Genomic DNA, 17,460 nt, shown 5'->3' on the forward strand with positions numbered 1-17,460 from the left:
CATTGCGAGCAGGCAACAATTTTCACAAAAGAACGAAATACCCCGTAAAGGCGTTGCCTGTTTTTTAGAATAGAACAACAACCCTTACGCGGCGTACAAAAAGCGTAACACTATAGCCAGAAAAGAAAACGCTATAAGTAAATAAAGCCACAACAATAATAAAGCAAGCTACCACACTTGTATGTACGTAAACAAATCAATCATCATTTACAGATATGCATACAAGCAGCAGAGAGATACTGACAAACGCATGTCATCATCAGCTACTACTTCGCTCACATATACACACGCATATGGTTACACACTACACATACACGCGCGTATGGCTGGTGACCAGTGAGCTGCAATTATTCATCTTTTAAGGTTATTAGTGGACTAACCAAAAAATGAGTATTAGTGCGTACACAAACAAAGAATATCAAGCACTTATATCCACTAAAACACATTTAAATAGTCATGCTTCGTATTCAATTGTCTTACTGAGCAATAAAGTCAAATGTGTTATACGAAAACACTAATTGGAATCAGTAAGACTAATAGTGCAATGCAAATGAATATAGTCATATCAGTCTTCTGACGCTAGCAACACAACGATGTACACGAAACTAAACTGAATACAGCGCTAAAGAAAAACCGATAGTAAACGATGTATATAGTGTATTACACACGAAACCAACAAGCTACTGAGTTAAAGCGACTATGATTTCAGTTTATACTCAACAATGTCATATATGTATGGGACATATGTGTTGCGGGGTATGTATTTTCTATTTTATGTGCTAATCACTCATAGTATTTTCTGCACTTGACTAAGTACACATTTAGACACAATTTTTTGGCTCATGACTAAGTGCACTAATTTTATTAGTACTCAAAGCAGAACTCTGCTGGTGATTAGGTAGAGGATTCTAGAAGAAGAAACGTCTAGACATTTGGGCAGAGAGTATAAAAGCAGCAGAAGCTGAGTAGTCCGTAATCAATTTGATTTAAGCACGCTATCAGTTGTGAAGTTAAGTGTTATTGCAGTCTAATAAAGACCATTTTGTAATACACAATATTGGAGTATTTTATTCAATAGTTTAGCGATACGAACGTAAGCAAAAGCTTGCAAATAAGCGGAATTTCACTAAAAGTCGTTACAATATTTTTCACGAAACGAACTTCGTAATGGTCGTTTTCGCTAAACATATTTATGGCCCAGCAGGTCTGAGTTATTTTTAAGTACACTTAAAGATAAGGGTCTGACAAGCGTCTATAACTTTATTGTCCTATATTTTTCCTCTTTCACAAAGCTGAACATTTCATACCAGCACTTCAACTCTCTACGATAAGTCCTTACACTGTTTTCTTACCCCAGAAGCCCAGAAATTAATCTTTAGCAACGTGTTGCATGAACACGAAATGTTACTTATTTTATAAAGACACTTATTCCTTAGGAAAAAAACTTCAGATTCTTCAGGATTCAACACACATGGTAAAAGGAGTTTGACCTTCTAATGCAAGTAAACTAAATAAACTGGACTTTAAGTGTGTGCAGAAAAATTGATTTGTGCAATGTCATCATTAATTGGCGTTTAACCATCTAAGCGATTTTGGCCGTCCCATAACAAGTCAAGTCCCTGTTTCGTGATAACTGACGGCAATTGTGATCACCAAGGGAAGTCAAGTCTGCCTCAAACTGCCTTTTCCAACTGAGTAAAAGTCACCCCCTTCCTCTGCTTTCAAACTGTATTTTCGACTGAAAAACTTTCTTGGCCGGAGTGTCTTCACCCATTCGCATAACATGACCTAGCCAGTGAAACCCCTGGTTTTTTATTCGCAGCACTATCATCATATCTACGTAAAGCTCATCATTATACACCCTTCGACAATCGCCGTTGGCATCGAGTACAGGACGATAAGTCTTCCGGAGCAGTTTTCTCTCGAACACGCCAAGAGCCATCTCGTCTTCTCTAGACACTGTCCATGATTCTGAGCCATACATCAGGACAGGTGTAGAGGAGGACTTGTAAAGCAAGATTTTTGTTCGTCGACAGAGAACTTTACTTTTGAATCGTCTACTGATTTTATTTTTGCTGTTATGCCACCTTTCAAAAAAGTTATATGATTACTTTGTTGCAAATTGTTTTTTGTAAAGTTTTATATACATACTTACATAGTAACTCCGAGGAGATTTGGGCTGAGGTTTTCTTCCAATGTTGCCTGCTCTTTTTATTTTTTTCGACAAATTGACAGGCCATTCATGTTTTGATGCCAATGAGCAAAGCAAGAAGCTCACTTCTACCGTTCGCTTGCGGCCAAGTTTTCTCTATGTAGCCACTGAACATTCGCCTAGTGGTAAGAAGGCGACAACTCCGATATAATCGGTTAAAGGCCGAGCTGGTGGCTTTTTTCAAGCGGCCTGCTATATAAACGCGCAAATAATACTTTCATCCTCGCTTAGAGGGTCGTGCGCTGCGCTTGTCCTCGGATAAAAATAAAACCCTTTGCTCATGACGATCATTGGAAACGCTTAAAGGACCATGCTTTGAGGACTTGTCCGTTCCCTGGATGATATCAGTGCAGTTGTCCAGCAGATTGATATCCTTGTAAAGAAAATAAGCAACCAATGTGACATTTACTGGAGCGGTCATGACAATGAGTGCTTCGCGACTTTAACGTCAGGGTGGGCAACGAAAGTGATTTTGTACTCACGTTCGGAAAGTACAGCCTCGAAATTGAAACCTCTCCTGAGACTGATCGACTTTGCTGGTGCTGGAAACACGGGAATATACAGCCTGATGTACATGCATAAAAATACTTAGCAAATTACATGGCTGTCCCCGACTGAAATAAACGCAATCAGATCGACCACGTTGGGATAGACGGACGGCATACCTTCAGTATTTTAGATGTGGACACGGTTCGAGGACCAAACATCAACTAGGGTCACTACATCGTCGCAGCCAAAATAAGCTACCGCGAGTTGAAAAGTGAAGCATGACACCTTTACATGAAGAATAAATCAGAGGCAGAACGGCTTTAGCTGCTACACACAAGAAAATGTTCGTGCCAAGACCGCACTTTGTGGTGTTGTTCTATATAAAAACCAAAATAGTGTGAATTTCATCCCAAGAAGTGTTGAAAAATAGCTATTCTTAAAATATAATTTAAATAATAATAAAAAAAAAGATTTTTTGTAGTTGCTTCGGCCGAAATTTGAACCCAGGACGTTCGGTTTAAAAAGCGAATCACGCTTCCACTACACCACTGCGTTTTGCTCTTTACATCTGTCATTACTCAATACAACGAGCAACAGCGTTGACTCCAAAATTAGCTTAAATATCACTCCGAAAAGTGTAATACTGTACAATAATACCTAACCTTTTCACATTGCACTATTTTGATGCTAAATTCGAAAGTACACCAAAAAGAGTTTAATATTACTCCGAAAAGTGTTAGAAACACACTTTATGTTTTTGTGTGCAGCCACCACGAATAACGTTCACACATCTTACCAAGAAATTCGGCGGCCGAGTGCGCTGTTGAATTACCTGCGGAGCTGTTCATATACGGCGGCGAGGAGTTCGTAAGGCGCATGTAAAATACGGTAGTATGAGTACAAGCCCTACAATTGGAATCTAAGTGTCCTTTGCTCAGTCTACAAGAAGAGTAATCCTGCAAACTGCGCCAACTATCGAGGAATCAGCCTTCGTATTATCGCACATAAAGTTCTGTCTAGCGAATTGTGCGAAAGATTAAAGCACAGCATGAATCGGCTGATAGGACCTTGATAAGCAAACAATCAACTGACACCAAACTCGTATCATATAAGAGCATTCGTTCACTTCAGTGACTTTCGGTGACGGCAGGTGAATGTCTTACGTTTTACGTCTTACGCGAAGTGTGACGAACACTCATTTTTGCTGCCAAATTTCCACTGCTTTTGGGTCGCGTTTGCTTCATTCACTTCGCTTTTTATCATTTTTGAGTAAAAATTTAAGAGTCCCAACATTTCGTGATAAAAAAAGAATTTTTATATTTAGAACTTCGTTCAATGTGGATGCATATTTTGTTAAATTTTAGAGGGGGGAAAAATACATAAGCGAAACCCATGATGAAATAATAAAGGTGATGTCAACGACATAGCCTCACTCTTTCCCCAGCTCTATTGCTTTCATGTATGTATTTTAGGGTAGCGAAAAAATACATGAGCGAAACCCATGATGAAATAATAAAGGTGATTTCAACGACATAGCCTCACTCTTTCCCCAGCTCTATTGCTTTCATGTATGTATTTTAGGGTAGCGAAAAAGGGGAAAAATTTAGTAGTATTCCGCACTACCTTTTTGGTATTAATTCAGTTTTTGTGTAAAAAGAAAAATCGAAATACCCAATGCAACCAGTAGCCTAAAAAAATATATCTTCAACTATCAGACGTCTTGGGCTAACTTAAGCCAGTTAACTGGCATAAGAGGTGAAATTCTAAAACGGCAGAAAAAAATGGTTTCCACAATTTTTAAGCATTTCTTCCTTAAGTTATAGAAAAGCTTATAACTCACTCTGAAAAGATATAAGGAAAATAAAAGGCACTAAAGTTATTAAAATAAAATTATTTATTTTTCAGAGACTTGTTTAGCAACTTAATTCAAAATCCATTCGACATTTAAAATAAAGTGGTTTTATTTTTCCATCAAGTCGCGAATTCCTTGATGCATAAAAAAAATAAATAAATGTAAGGCGCCATAACCTCCGAAGAGATCTAAGGCCGAGCTTCTCTTCCAATTTGCGTCGTGCTCCTCTTGATTTTCCCTACAAATTGGCCGGACGGGACCTACATGTTTTATGCCGACTCCGAACGGCATCTGCAAGGCAGATGAGTTTCACTGGGAGCTTTTCATGGCAGAAATACACCCGGAGCGCTTGCCAAACACTGCCGAGGGGCCACCCCGCTTAGAAAAATTTTCTTCTAATTTAAAAACCTTATTTCTAAAATTTTTGATGTTACTTTGCCCGGGGTGCGCACCCAGGGCATACGGTGTGGCAGGCGAAGCACGCTACGATCACACCACGGTCGCCGCCAAAACTGTTGTCATCATTTAGCTTGATAAATAAAGATTTTTGGTCGAGCTTCTCCTCCAATTCGCGTTGTGCTCTTTTTATTTTTTCGTAAAATTTGGTGGGACCTACATATTTCACGCCGACTCCGAACGGCATCTGCAAGGCAGATGAGTTTTCAATAAGAAGCTTTTCATAGCAAAAATGCACTCCGAGTGTTTGAAAACTCAAAGCGACCCCGCTTGGAAAGCAGACTTCCCGAGGAAACGCGCGTCCTTCTGGCACAACTTTGGTCTGGATACTGCAATAGGTTTTAACTTCGTCCAGAATCCTTTTACGGGATAGCTATTAACAAAGACCCAGAGGGCTTTCAAATGCGTTCAAACTGTGACCTGTGCGCTTCTAGATATTGAAGAGGCATTCGATAACACAAGGTGGCAGTCCAGCAGAAGTTTATCACTACTGTAGGGTGGACTTCAAAGGCCTATCTAGAGGAAGAGACGATTCACTACTACTAATGAACCGATGAAACCTGTATAGGGCACTGTCAAAATCACCAAGGGGTGACCTCGAGGTGGACGGTACTTCAAAACGTATCAAACAATAAAACCCATGCCAGTGCTTTGCCGATGACATTGTGAAAAGAGCATTTATCCTAAAAAAGGGATGATGTGTCGGTGTGAATTTCAAGGTAAACCCTTTAAAGCCAACCAAACGACCCCAGCGGGTTAAGGGCTTAGAATATTCCGCGGTTGGCATGCCTGTCGTAAGAGACCAAAATGCCCACCACCTGAGTTCGAGGCAATCCTCCACCTGACCTCAACTACACCTAGCAGTAGATCAGTCAAACGAAACCTGGTCATGTTATCCCACAACATGGATAAACTGAGAATAAAAACTTAATATATCAACTTCCGAAGGACACACCAGCAAAACTTACAACGTGGATACCCCTCGATAGTGAAGCCGCACTCAATACGAAATCGCTCTTCGAAATAAATTCAGCGCTACTTCTGGAATGTGTAGAAAATCGAAACCGCCTAGGAGCTCGCAGTGCTGGTTGCTGGTTCCCGGTCACAGACGAATGGAAAGCTATGAGCAGGAGTGATTCAAGAACAATTATTATTAAAGGATATAATTGCAAAACGACCAAATGACACGTACCGATTTTTTGAACTGTCAGCAAAGAATGCAGAGCAAATTTTTGCGCTCATCGAACAAACGATGAGAAGACCGACTTCCGGAGATCCTGTTTTAGGAAAAAATGGTTATATCTTTTTCGAAAACTATTTTTTTTCCAAACTTACAATATATTTCCGCAATTTTTCGATTGGCTTTTGTCAATGAATAATTTTTTTTAAGAGAAATTCAAATCAAAACAATGACAGAAATAAAGTAGTGCCTACCAATTTATTTTTAGATGTTTGCTCCCATTTTGTTCATTTCCGTATGGAAATATAGTAAATTATGTAAGCTTGGTATAACTTTATTACATACATATTTTATGCATGCCGCTCTTGTCAGAATAACGGAAAACGTCAATGGCATACAAACACCTGAAATTTCATTTCATCATGAGCGAAACCTATAAAAATTATAGCCAAGGATGCAAACTGTAATTCGTTTGTAATAAAAATCCTTCTAAGAAAATTATTGGTGGTATGGCCTAGAAGGTTCAATGTAAATCATTCACGTGATGGTCGGGCTTTTACCCTAATGGTGCTTGTTACCGGAACTTAGCGGATATATATCCGGCAATGGACCTTGAACATCGATAACACTCCCCAAAACCTTCGGGGAGTTTCCTTATCGCTATAACAACAGTTGGTTATGGTTTTTCGATAACAAGTTTCTAGTGTTAGTACAAAAATTGTAAAGCGTCCCTAAAGGTTTCAAATCCAAAGATCCGAGAATGGATTGGTAAAAAATTCGTTTCATTTGAATGAACCGTACCTTAGTTATAGGGCCGTACTTTTATGTACATCTAAACCCAGAAGAATTAAACGCGGGGTACCACAGGGTGGTGCCCTATTCTCGCTTTTGTTTAACTTCTACATATCGAAGCTCCCTTCGCCACCAGAAGGAGTTACCATTGTATCCTACCCCGATGACCGCACGATAATGGATACAGGTCCCGGCCCACCCATCGATGAGCTAGGTAATAAAATAAACAACTATATCCCTGATCTCACCAGTTTTTTGGCCTCGCGAAACCTGACATTGTCCCCGACCAAATCATCGGCGACCTTATTTACAATATGGACACGATAGATGTCGACCATATTGGACATCCACGTCGATGGCATTATGCTACCGACTATCTTACACCCGAAAGCACTGGGTGTGGGTTCCGATCAGGATCTGCATTTTGGCGGGCACCTAAAATCCAGAGCCGTAACAAACTCCTCAAATTTCTTGCCGGCAGCATTTAGGGTAAAGATAATGAAACGCTCATTACCATTTACAAAGCCATTGGCCGGCTGCTACACATCCCCGATATGGTCGCCAAACCTAACGGATACTTATTGTAAAAAACTACTGGCCTGTCAAAACACTGTCCTCACAACTGCTACTGGCTGTCTTATTATGTCCCTCGAACACCATCTGCATAGTGAAGCGAAAGTACTATCCATTAGGGAAACAAATGAAATGCTGAACAAACAGTTTCTGATGAATACCCAAAAACCTGGGCATCCCAACAGATATCTGATTGAATAGGCCTCTCCTCCCAGGGGTTTAAGAAGTCATCTCCACAAGCATTATGAGGAAATACGGCACCTGAGAACACAGCCGTATGAAAAAAAAAAACACAAACAGGTCCTCAGTTATGCCTCAGAATTGCCGGGCGAATCCAGTTCTAAAAGACAAATACCTTGTACTCGCTGAAGAGGAAAGCACTTTCCCTAGGGAGACGGGAGTCACTCCAGCTCAACTTCGATCTGGATAGTGTAACAGGTTAACCTCTTACCTATCCAGAATAAACCCCGACATACATAATGTATGTCCTTCTTTCAATATGCACCGACATGAAACCAACAATGTCTTTAAATGCAATGTGAAACCAACGCTCCCAAAACTCCTCTCACTCCGGTCCACCCCCGTTGAGACTGCAAGCTTCCCAGGACTCCCGTCAGATGATATTGATGACAATTTGTGAGTGGTCGCATCTATTGGATGGGGCGAAGCACTGCTCCAACAACGAGCCCGTGACTGCCAGACTTTCATCATTTAGCACAAAATGTGCGAAGAACTAGACCTTACTTTCGTAATTTTATAAAAGCTCATTTATTGTCTTCGTAACGATATGAGAAGCCTCTAGCCTCATTGCCAGACACTTTTAATAGTGGCTTTTTAAACTTGAAAGAAAATTGAAGCATTTTATAATAAAATCCCAAGATAAAATCTTGAAAGGAAATTAGAAATTTTGTTTGTTGTAAAAAATTTCAGCTTGTATATAATGAAAAGGAACAGTTTAACGTTACAAACAATATAGCTTTAACAACTGCAACGAGGCTGTGCCTAGGGAAGTTTGAGCGCAGCCCATAGGGCCATAGTGGTATGAGCTTCAAGGCGCATGGTACCAAAATTGCAGCTGTAGTGCAAGGCCGCAACAAATCCTCAAATCGCTTGCCGGCAGCACTTGGGAAAAGGATAAAGAAACATTGCTAACAACATACAAAGGTCAACCGCTTGTATGCTACGCGTAGCCAGTTTGATTTAGGAACACACACTCTAAAAGGCTGCAGCCTGCCATAATACTGCCCTCGGAATTGCCACGGAATGTTCCATATTAAATAGGTATGTAAAGGAGCTCAATATAAAGGAGCGGAAACCGACACCCTAGTAAGCAACTGGTTAATATTCGGCACTTAAAAACATTAACAATCAATATCATTGTACTCGTTTAACGCTATTTTAATTGTGGATAAAACAAGTGTGATATCTTATCCGTCAACTGTTTGACAGGATGTTCAAGATGGCTACTTTTTAGCGTTTTGACAGGATGTTCAATATGGCGGCACATAGGGCCGGCTATCTTCAGCGAGTGATAGAAAGAGACACATAATTAGACTACGATAGTCAATTAAAAATCAGGTGATCGGTTATATTTGTAATTTTGACGTCTATGTAGAAGTTGTTACACTTTTTCTTATCCACAATGGCTATTTTCATTAATTTACAATTGTCAGGTGTTTCGCTGCAATATTGCCAGCTCGTTGAAACAATATTATTGCGAAAAAATTGCACTGCAAACTTTCCGAAATAACAAAAGTAATAAGTGGCTATACTAGCTACGTAACGGGTTTGACAGTCGCAGTGAATACGTAGTGACTACGTTAGAGGACAAACGCGAATACGTAAGAAGTTATAAAACACGAACTTCTGGGTGAATGTGAGTGTCTGCGCTTTCAGTCTAGAAATATAGCGAAGGATCACTTCTTGGGCCCTGATCTTATCTGACGATCATTTGATTACACATTTTTGATTGTTATATTGTTAACATAATATCGTTTCTATTTGATTAATTTAAAAATATTTACAATTAATTTACAAATATATTTACAATGAAATATGTTTTATAAATTCAACTACAATCGCTTATAGACTAGAAATACTTTTTAAATTTACATTAAGACATGCAACAAAAATACTTTTTGAAGCGACTTCATCCAGCTACCCACACCCATCGCACTAAGCGGCGCTCCATTAGGGAGCTATCACCAAGACAATTAGGAAGAAAGAACATATATACATACGTACATATATTTGTAGGTACAAAAAGGCTTGTGACATTTTGTATGCTCACACATACGTACAATAAAATACCTTACAACATACAAACTTAAATAATTTAGCCCACGACCCAGCACTACGCTTCCCCCCGGGCAGTCTAATTGAAAATAGTTGATTTAGTGTGACTTCTTTCCATTTAATCTATCCTGAATTTCTTGTAAGCTCAGTCCTTTGGTTTCCATTACTATGAATATTGTGAAGAAGAAGGCAAATATACAACAAACTGCAAATATCCAGAAGGCATAATATGAGCCCAAAGCATCCAACGCTGGGTACCAACGTGTCACGACGAAACCCAATGTCCAGCATGTGGAAGCGACAATTGATGAGGCAATCGATTTAATATTAGCTGGGAACATTTCACCCAACACAGCCCATGGCAGTGGGCCAAAACCAATGCAATATACAATATTGAAAAGAATTAACGCAGGTACTGGCAGCCATGTAATGTTTGAGGCATCACCAATTACTTGTTGTACATAGAAGAAGGCGCCCAATGCAGCCAAACCGATGCTCATGCCAAATGCGGAAATCAACAAAATTACCTTGCGACCCATACGATCGGCAATGATTGGTGTTAAGCCAGATGAGCTAACTTGTACGCAACCAACTATGATAGTAGCAATTGCTGGATCCAAACCAGTATCGGCACTTTCAAAGATCGATTGACTATTGAAGAGTACAACGTTGATACCGGATAACTGTTGGAACATGATTAAGCCAGCAGAGATAATGAGTGCCTTGCGATTGCCAGGAATTTTAACGATATCAACAAATGAACCTTTACTCGCCATAGCCTCCTCAACCTCACCTTGTATGGTGGTCATTTCATCTTGAACAACATCAACGCTTTGTCCGCGCAAGAATTGTAACGAACTCAAAGCATTTGATTTTTGACCTTTTCCAGCGAAGTAGTATGGACTCTCGGGCATGAAAAAGAATACGATATCAAAGACAATTGGCACAGCAAGACAACACCATTGCAGAGCATTGTATGAAACATATGGACCGATTGCGTAAACGTATAAAATGCCAGCTGTAGAGGAAGAGAGGGAGAAAAAATGTGGTCAGTTCAAAAGTTGAATATGAAATTTGAAAATATTTTTTTTGTTTACTTACCCACAACAAACAATTGCATGAGTGAGCCAGTCGCACCACGCACCGCATCCGTAGCGATCTCACCAACATACATGGGTTGCACCGTAAACACAAAACCAACACCAAATCCTTGTATAAGGCGCGCTAGTAGCAGCATCCAAACTTCGCTGGCAATCAACATGAGAGCGTAAGCGACAACGAAGAAAGCCGAACTGATTAGTAAAACCCATTTCCGACCAATACGATCGGCGAGTGGACCAGCAACGAAGGGTGCTGCAAGATAAGGTATTATAAGGAATTGTTAAGTATTTGAATACCTCAAAATTGTTTGTAAATTTTTTTTTTATTATAATAAAATATTCATAACTTTACCAACCTGTTAAAGCACCAATTGCCACAATTGACGAAATCCATGCGTCGTCTTCTGTAGTGATGGGATGATCTAGTGGTGAATCGCTGGTATCTAATGCTTTTAGTTTGGGAGCCACTGGTGACGTCCAGCCCAGACAAGTACCCGCCGCAAAGGCTGATAAATTAGCTACAAAATAATGAAAGAGAAATGCATTTTAGTTACACAATTTACATATTTACAAATACGAGTAGAGCAAATAAAAATTTTATACATAGTGCAGACGAACTTAAAAGAATTTATCAGCCGAATGATAATTTATCAGCTCCACTTTTATATTTTTACTTCGCATAAATATTTTTGCAATTTCTATGACAAAATTTAAAAATCAAAATTTAGCAAGAATATGCCTTTATACAAGGATACATTTTTCGCTGATATTTGTCCATTTATATAAAGGAAGTGCTTAAAATTTTTTTATTTTATTTTAATTTTCTCCTTTTCTTACATTTTAAGTTGTACGCTTGAAGCTCAATGAGAACTTACATACAAATCCATCCCAAAATTCCCTCCGTTCCGTTTGATTTTTCTAAATATCTCAGTCCGTGCGCCCCCTAGATAAACTTTTTGTAATGTGTCATCGGCTGTCATCGACCTCTGAATTAAGCTCTAAATTTTTAGCCTCTAGTTCATCGAGAAGTTACTTAAAACCTGGTTTCAAATTCCAAATTATTATATAATTTTTTCGATACGTGCTCCACTTAACGGAATTTTTTTCTCCTTTTCTTAAATTTTCTCGGCGTCTTATCCTATCTGTGAAGTTTTACAGTTGTAGCTCAATGAGAACTTACATAAAAGTCCATCCCAAAATTACCTCCGTTTCGTACGATTTTTCTAAATATCTCATCCCGTGCGCCCCATAGCGAATCTTTTGTATCGTTTGAAATTTCAAGTCTCTAGCTCATCGAGAAGTTACTTAAAAGCTGGTTTGAAAATTTTCGAATTCTTATCTAATTATTTCGATCCGTGCGCCACCTAACGGATTTTTTTCCTTTTGTTGCATTGTCACGGTGTTCTAACCTAAGTGTAAAGTTTCACGTTTATAGCTCAATGAGAAGTTAAAAATCGATTGCAAGATTTGTATGAAAAGCGGACAAACATTCAACCGACCTAATATAAAGGAAGTAAAAAGGGGAAGTAATTGAAGCATGAACTCTTATGTTTAAAGGTTATTGTATTACGTAGAAGGCATGATATGAGAGTACATATAGCTACAGCTGGAAAAATATTTGAAGATTTCAAATATTAATGCCTCCTTGAAGGTACCCTTGGTGCCCTCACTAGAGACAAGTGAATTGTGTCAAATTGGCTACCCATAGAACCACCGCTAAGAGAATTCCTCGTTTGTTGTTTACCCTGGGCAGTTGTTCGCCGCGTAGGCAACAGGTATTCTAACATCTTGGACTCAGTGTGATTTCACATGACTTCATGCTGATGAAGTGTAATGTCTGGCGAATGTTTTGCAGACATACTTAGCCAAAAAAATATATATTGAGGCCATGGTAGGGTCCACCAAATACTCAAAAGCGGAGAACATCTCCGGGCTGCTGCAATACTGAATACTGGTGGCTCCCCAAAGTGGAGGAAGTTGGTACACACGTTGGCAAATTTTGTTTCTGAGGGTAAATAGACAGTTAATATCCAGCAAGGTGATGGAAAATTGCCGGTGATTTCGGGGTTAAAAAGATAATAAAAATGGTCTCTACAATTTAAGGTGAGATTGTTTCGAAGAAAGGAGAAGAGAAGCCGAGCTGAGCCGGTGGGAGCCAATGCAAGTACCGACCATTACCTCGGTGGCAACTCGTATACAAATCTGAAAAGTGGCTGCTTATTTAATTTTATTGCAAAACTGTTTCTAGCAAAATTACCCCTGCCTTTTTTTGCGAAGAAGGTTTTGGAAGTTAAACGGGTTAATAGGAAAGACATAAATTTGATAGTGGCTTTAGAGTTCCTAGCAAGCACTTTTTCTCTGATTATCTACATATATAGTATTATGTTATGAAATATGTTCTAGAAACCCTACAAGCATTTACTGGGACCTGTATATTAGGAAATTAGAAGAACTTTTGTCTTAACTGCCATGAACGCTCGGGTATACATCTTCTTCTTGCCCTATGAAACCTTATAGGGTAAACGGCAAGCACACTTGGGAAACGGAGTCTCTTGCCGACCTTGGAGTCTCCAGTAGACGGGTAAGTAGGCATCTTTCGAACACTATAAATACAAGAAATCCTAAAGGGATTATATTAAATTATATTAAATATTTTTGTGACTTAGAACATCTTCCAAATTGTAAAGACTCCCCATTTGGAAACGTAGTAGTTCTTCGCAGTTCTTCGGGCTATCAGTAGGCAGCTTTTCGTTAGAGTCAGCTGGGAGTAGAGATATACAAATGAGAAAAGCCAAGCCGAATTCTTGGAGAAGATTTTGGTTAAATGTGGAAGACTACAAGGAACCTTCGCGGGCTTAGAAAACGTTCTCAAATAATTCTGTTCGTTTGAGACATTAAAGGAATGATTAGTAGTGAGAAATCCCTGGACCTTCTCATTATTAAGGCATTTGTTGATATCCCGCTTGCAATGCCGGCGTTCGTTGGTTATTGTGTGCTTATCATTCTAAGCATAAAGTTAACTTGTTTGGACTATGAATTTTCTCAAGCGCTACAAGTCTTCGATAACGGTTTAAATTACTCCTGCGCTACTCAAAATTTGTCTTTATCTTGCTACTGGCAAACCATCATTTATACTAAATTACCTTTAATTCTACTACATGCCATGTTTCCAAGTCACACCTAAGGCTCAACTGTAAGAGCAAAGTGGTGTGGGACCACAAACGAGAGAAGAATCTTCAGAGATATACTAGAGAGGTTTTTTTTATAAATTTGTTAAAAAACAATTCACGTGGTAAAACATTTTTATTTAAGTTTCTCTTAGAATAAAAAAAAATTTAGTTTAAGAATCTTATTTCTCAGAAAAAAATGTTTGTTTTCTAATAAATTTAACAAAAAAAAAAACGAAAATCTTATTCTACAGACAGAACTTATTCTCCCTAATTTGCTAAATAAACATAGAACCTGAGTAAAAATTTAAAACTTAGTTTCGAAAAAAAATTAAGGGCTTCATTCTGTATTGCGAACGATAGCTTAGTATCCTCTGTAATTTTCGTTCGGCCTTTACGTAACTTACTTAATCTCAAACGGTAAGGCGAAAGCAAGTGTCAGCGGATATGTTGCCATCGTTTAACACAGGGCAAACACACTAGCGATTCGTCTCTAAGGCGAAACGAACGTTCGTTTCGTAATAGAGAATGAGGCTATATATTTTAAAATTTTATTTATCAAAAAAAAAAACAAAAATAAAAAAAAATGTATTTAACTTTTCTACATTCATTACAGAACAGGATCCGAAAACACGTACTTTCTTACTTAAGGAAACTGTAGTTCCTTGTGTCTACTTGACCTAAATAACTTCGCCTCATGGTATAATCCTTTGTATACATTTTTTTTTTTTATAATTTAACATACCTGCAACGGCGGCAATAAAAATTCGTATTGTTTTTACTGGCTCCATTCTGCGGCCACCTGAAAATCCCTCGCTTATCTGAAAAGGACTTACTTCACTGTATTTAACTTGTACGTGTTCGTTAGAACTCATTAGTAGTGTATGTATGAAGGCACACTGGCATTTACTAGCACAAAGCCAAGAGCTGAAATGAGTTAGAATAGGAAGAAAAATATAAATTTAATGATAAATTGCTGATGTTACAGTAGCTAAGAATAAACAAACAAATATACATAAATCAATAAAAAAGAGATGAGGTATATGTGTTATTTGATATATATGTATATATACAAATACATAGGTAATTAGCGCTTGACCTGCCTTTAATTGGTTTTTGTTTGTAACTAAGGGAGTACTAAAGTAATTATGATATTTAATTAAATTAAGTAGATTTTGATAGCTTATTCGAAAAAAAAAGTTGTGTGACGCTTATTATCAAGTTTGATTTTTAATGTCAATTAAATTTAAATTATTTTAATAACTTGATAGTTTTTTACGGTAGTGACTTATTATTTTAAATTTTTGGCAATAGAACAGTGATGCCCAACCTTGTTGATGAACCCAGCGGGGCATTAAGCGATTGCATGGTTGAAAATTAAAAACCTTAATATCACATGAGATCAATAATCAACTTCCGATCAGCACCGGCACATCAACTCTGCAAGTAACTATATTTTATGATACAAGACAATTTAGAATTAGTCAGAAATTATATAATTGCAAGCACACTACTATAACAAAAGTTTCTGTGGAGACTTTGAAGATCACGTTAGACCAGAACAGTTTAAGATTCAAAACGAGATAAGGAACGAATTAAACGCACGGTAAACGCACAGCGTAACTTCAGCTATACTTATAGCGAGGATAATATAAAGCTTAATATATGAAATATGTTACAATTGAATTAAGATTAATTTCCTAGGTCAGATAAGCTGTGGATATTATATGCGTTATAACGGGAAACAATGAAGGAAAAACCCAAAAAGAAACTGAAGATCATACCAAGCGACAAAGGCAATAGATATTGAAAATATATAGTAGACAAGTTTTGAGAAAAAGTAAGGAAAAGGAGTAAAAGTTATCAAAAACTAGACGAGAATATTTCGGTCGTTTTAATTTTCATGCGCAAAATGGCATAAACACTAGCCAAGCCTAAGCATAACATCAAAAATAGATTTAGCAGATCCTGCGATTTTTTGAGAACAACGTGATTTGTGACTGCGATTTACACGTGACTGTGCTGAATAGACAGACATGACAGGCGTCTTTCTATCATGCGATTGTTCTTTAACCTAATGTTGGAGAAAAAATTCTAGTAGAAGATTTATACTGCGAGGGTACAGTTTATTCGAGAACCAGAGTTTACGCCGAAAGCACTACCTGCTTTGAAATTAAAAAGAAAACATCTCTTGCGAACAAAACCTGCCTTGGACTGCGTAAGCAATAGAAAACTGAAGTTATACCTCGACGAGCGAAAATAAGTAATCTAATTCCAACATCTCACCGGGTACGATGTATGACGGTATCTCAAAAAGTTGACATTGTCTTTGGAGTATTTAAAAAAAAAATCTTTCAAATATGTATGGTCCTATCTGTGATATCAACGGCATGTATAGCAAACGCTTTTAAGGTGAGCTGTACGCCGACATGATTGCAACGAATAACAACTCAAAGGCTGAACTGGCTCGATTATGTTGTGCAAGTAAAAGAAAACGCGCCAGCTCAAAGCGTCTAAAAAATATCTAAAAAGGAATTTTTGCAAATGGCCTGGCTCTCCCAGCATATCGTTCAGATTATTGGCTGTCTATGGGCGCAGTTTAGTTCAAATCCATTCAGGTGTTCTTTTGTGTCCCAAACATTTCAAAGGTGTATAGCAAACGAGGAAACAAACACAGCGGCAGTATTGTTATTCGAAAACCACAAAATACTATCCAAAAAAATCACAGGTTATAGATACGAGCACAAAATCGCGTACAAACAAAAAACAAGCAGGCTAACTAGCTGGTAAATGAACGCCGAAACCAATTAGTCTCCAATCTGATACCTGATCTAAGATCTAATGGCAAGCGCATGGACGACAAGCCTTACAAAGCTTGTTAGTACAGCACTGGTGCAATAATACAAATTTATATAGGAAAATTTTACAAGGTTTAGTAAACTGTAGCAATTTTTTCACAAATAATAGAATAGAAAGAGCAACGGAAAAATTAACCATGCATTAAAAGGGAACATTACCTCCGACTAGATTTTTTTAGGCGCATTATAAAACTATTTGATCTGACATAAATTCTCATAACCTTCTATGATATTTGGACATTATAAAATTTTATTTTAGTATTCTAGATCCACGTAAGCTGAATTTGTATAATGAACAAATCAATAGCCCCCAATTGGCATATATTTCGCAAATAAAGTGGAGATAACTCTTAGCTATCTTATTTTTATAATACTCAAAAGCAAATTCAAAGATCTTACAGCACGGCAGGCACGAAAAGTACTCATAGATAGAAAAAATTATGATAAATAGCCTGCAGTGAATTGATTAATGAGGTTCTATTAGAA

The 17,460-nt window shown here is 38.0% G+C and overlaps 1 protein-coding gene across 4 annotated transcripts in view; it reads right to left on the reverse strand.

The window, feature by feature from the left end:
- Nucleotides 1-9,516: 9,516 nt before the first annotated feature.
- LOC137237231 (facilitated trehalose transporter Tret1-like) overlaps nucleotides 9,517-17,460 on the reverse strand; it is a 65,064-nt gene continuing 57,120 nt past the window's right edge. For 3 of the 4 annotated variants that reach the window (XM_067760629.1, XM_067760627.1, XM_067760630.1), the window contains exons 2-5: nucleotides 14,862-15,043; nucleotides 11,306-11,467; nucleotides 10,951-11,202; nucleotides 9,517-10,867 (exon numbers count right to left, since the gene is read on the reverse strand). In XM_067760629.1, the coding sequence (XP_067616730.1) occupies nucleotides 9,948-10,867; nucleotides 10,951-11,202; nucleotides 11,306-11,467; nucleotides 14,862-14,991 (1,464 nt within the window). In that variant the 5' untranslated portion in view covers nucleotides 14,992-15,043 and the 3' untranslated portion in view covers nucleotides 9,517-9,947. The remainder of the gene's footprint in view (nucleotides 10,868-10,950; nucleotides 11,203-11,305; nucleotides 11,468-14,861; nucleotides 15,044-17,460) is intronic. The other variant, XM_067760631.1, reaches the window with a different exon arrangement.

The sequence above is a fragment of the Eurosta solidaginis genome, chromosome 1, assembly GCF_040869045.1.
Source record: "Eurosta solidaginis isolate ZX-2024a chromosome 1, ASM4086904v1, whole genome shotgun sequence".
NCBI lineage: Eukaryota > Metazoa > Arthropoda > Insecta > Diptera > Tephritidae > Eurosta > Eurosta solidaginis.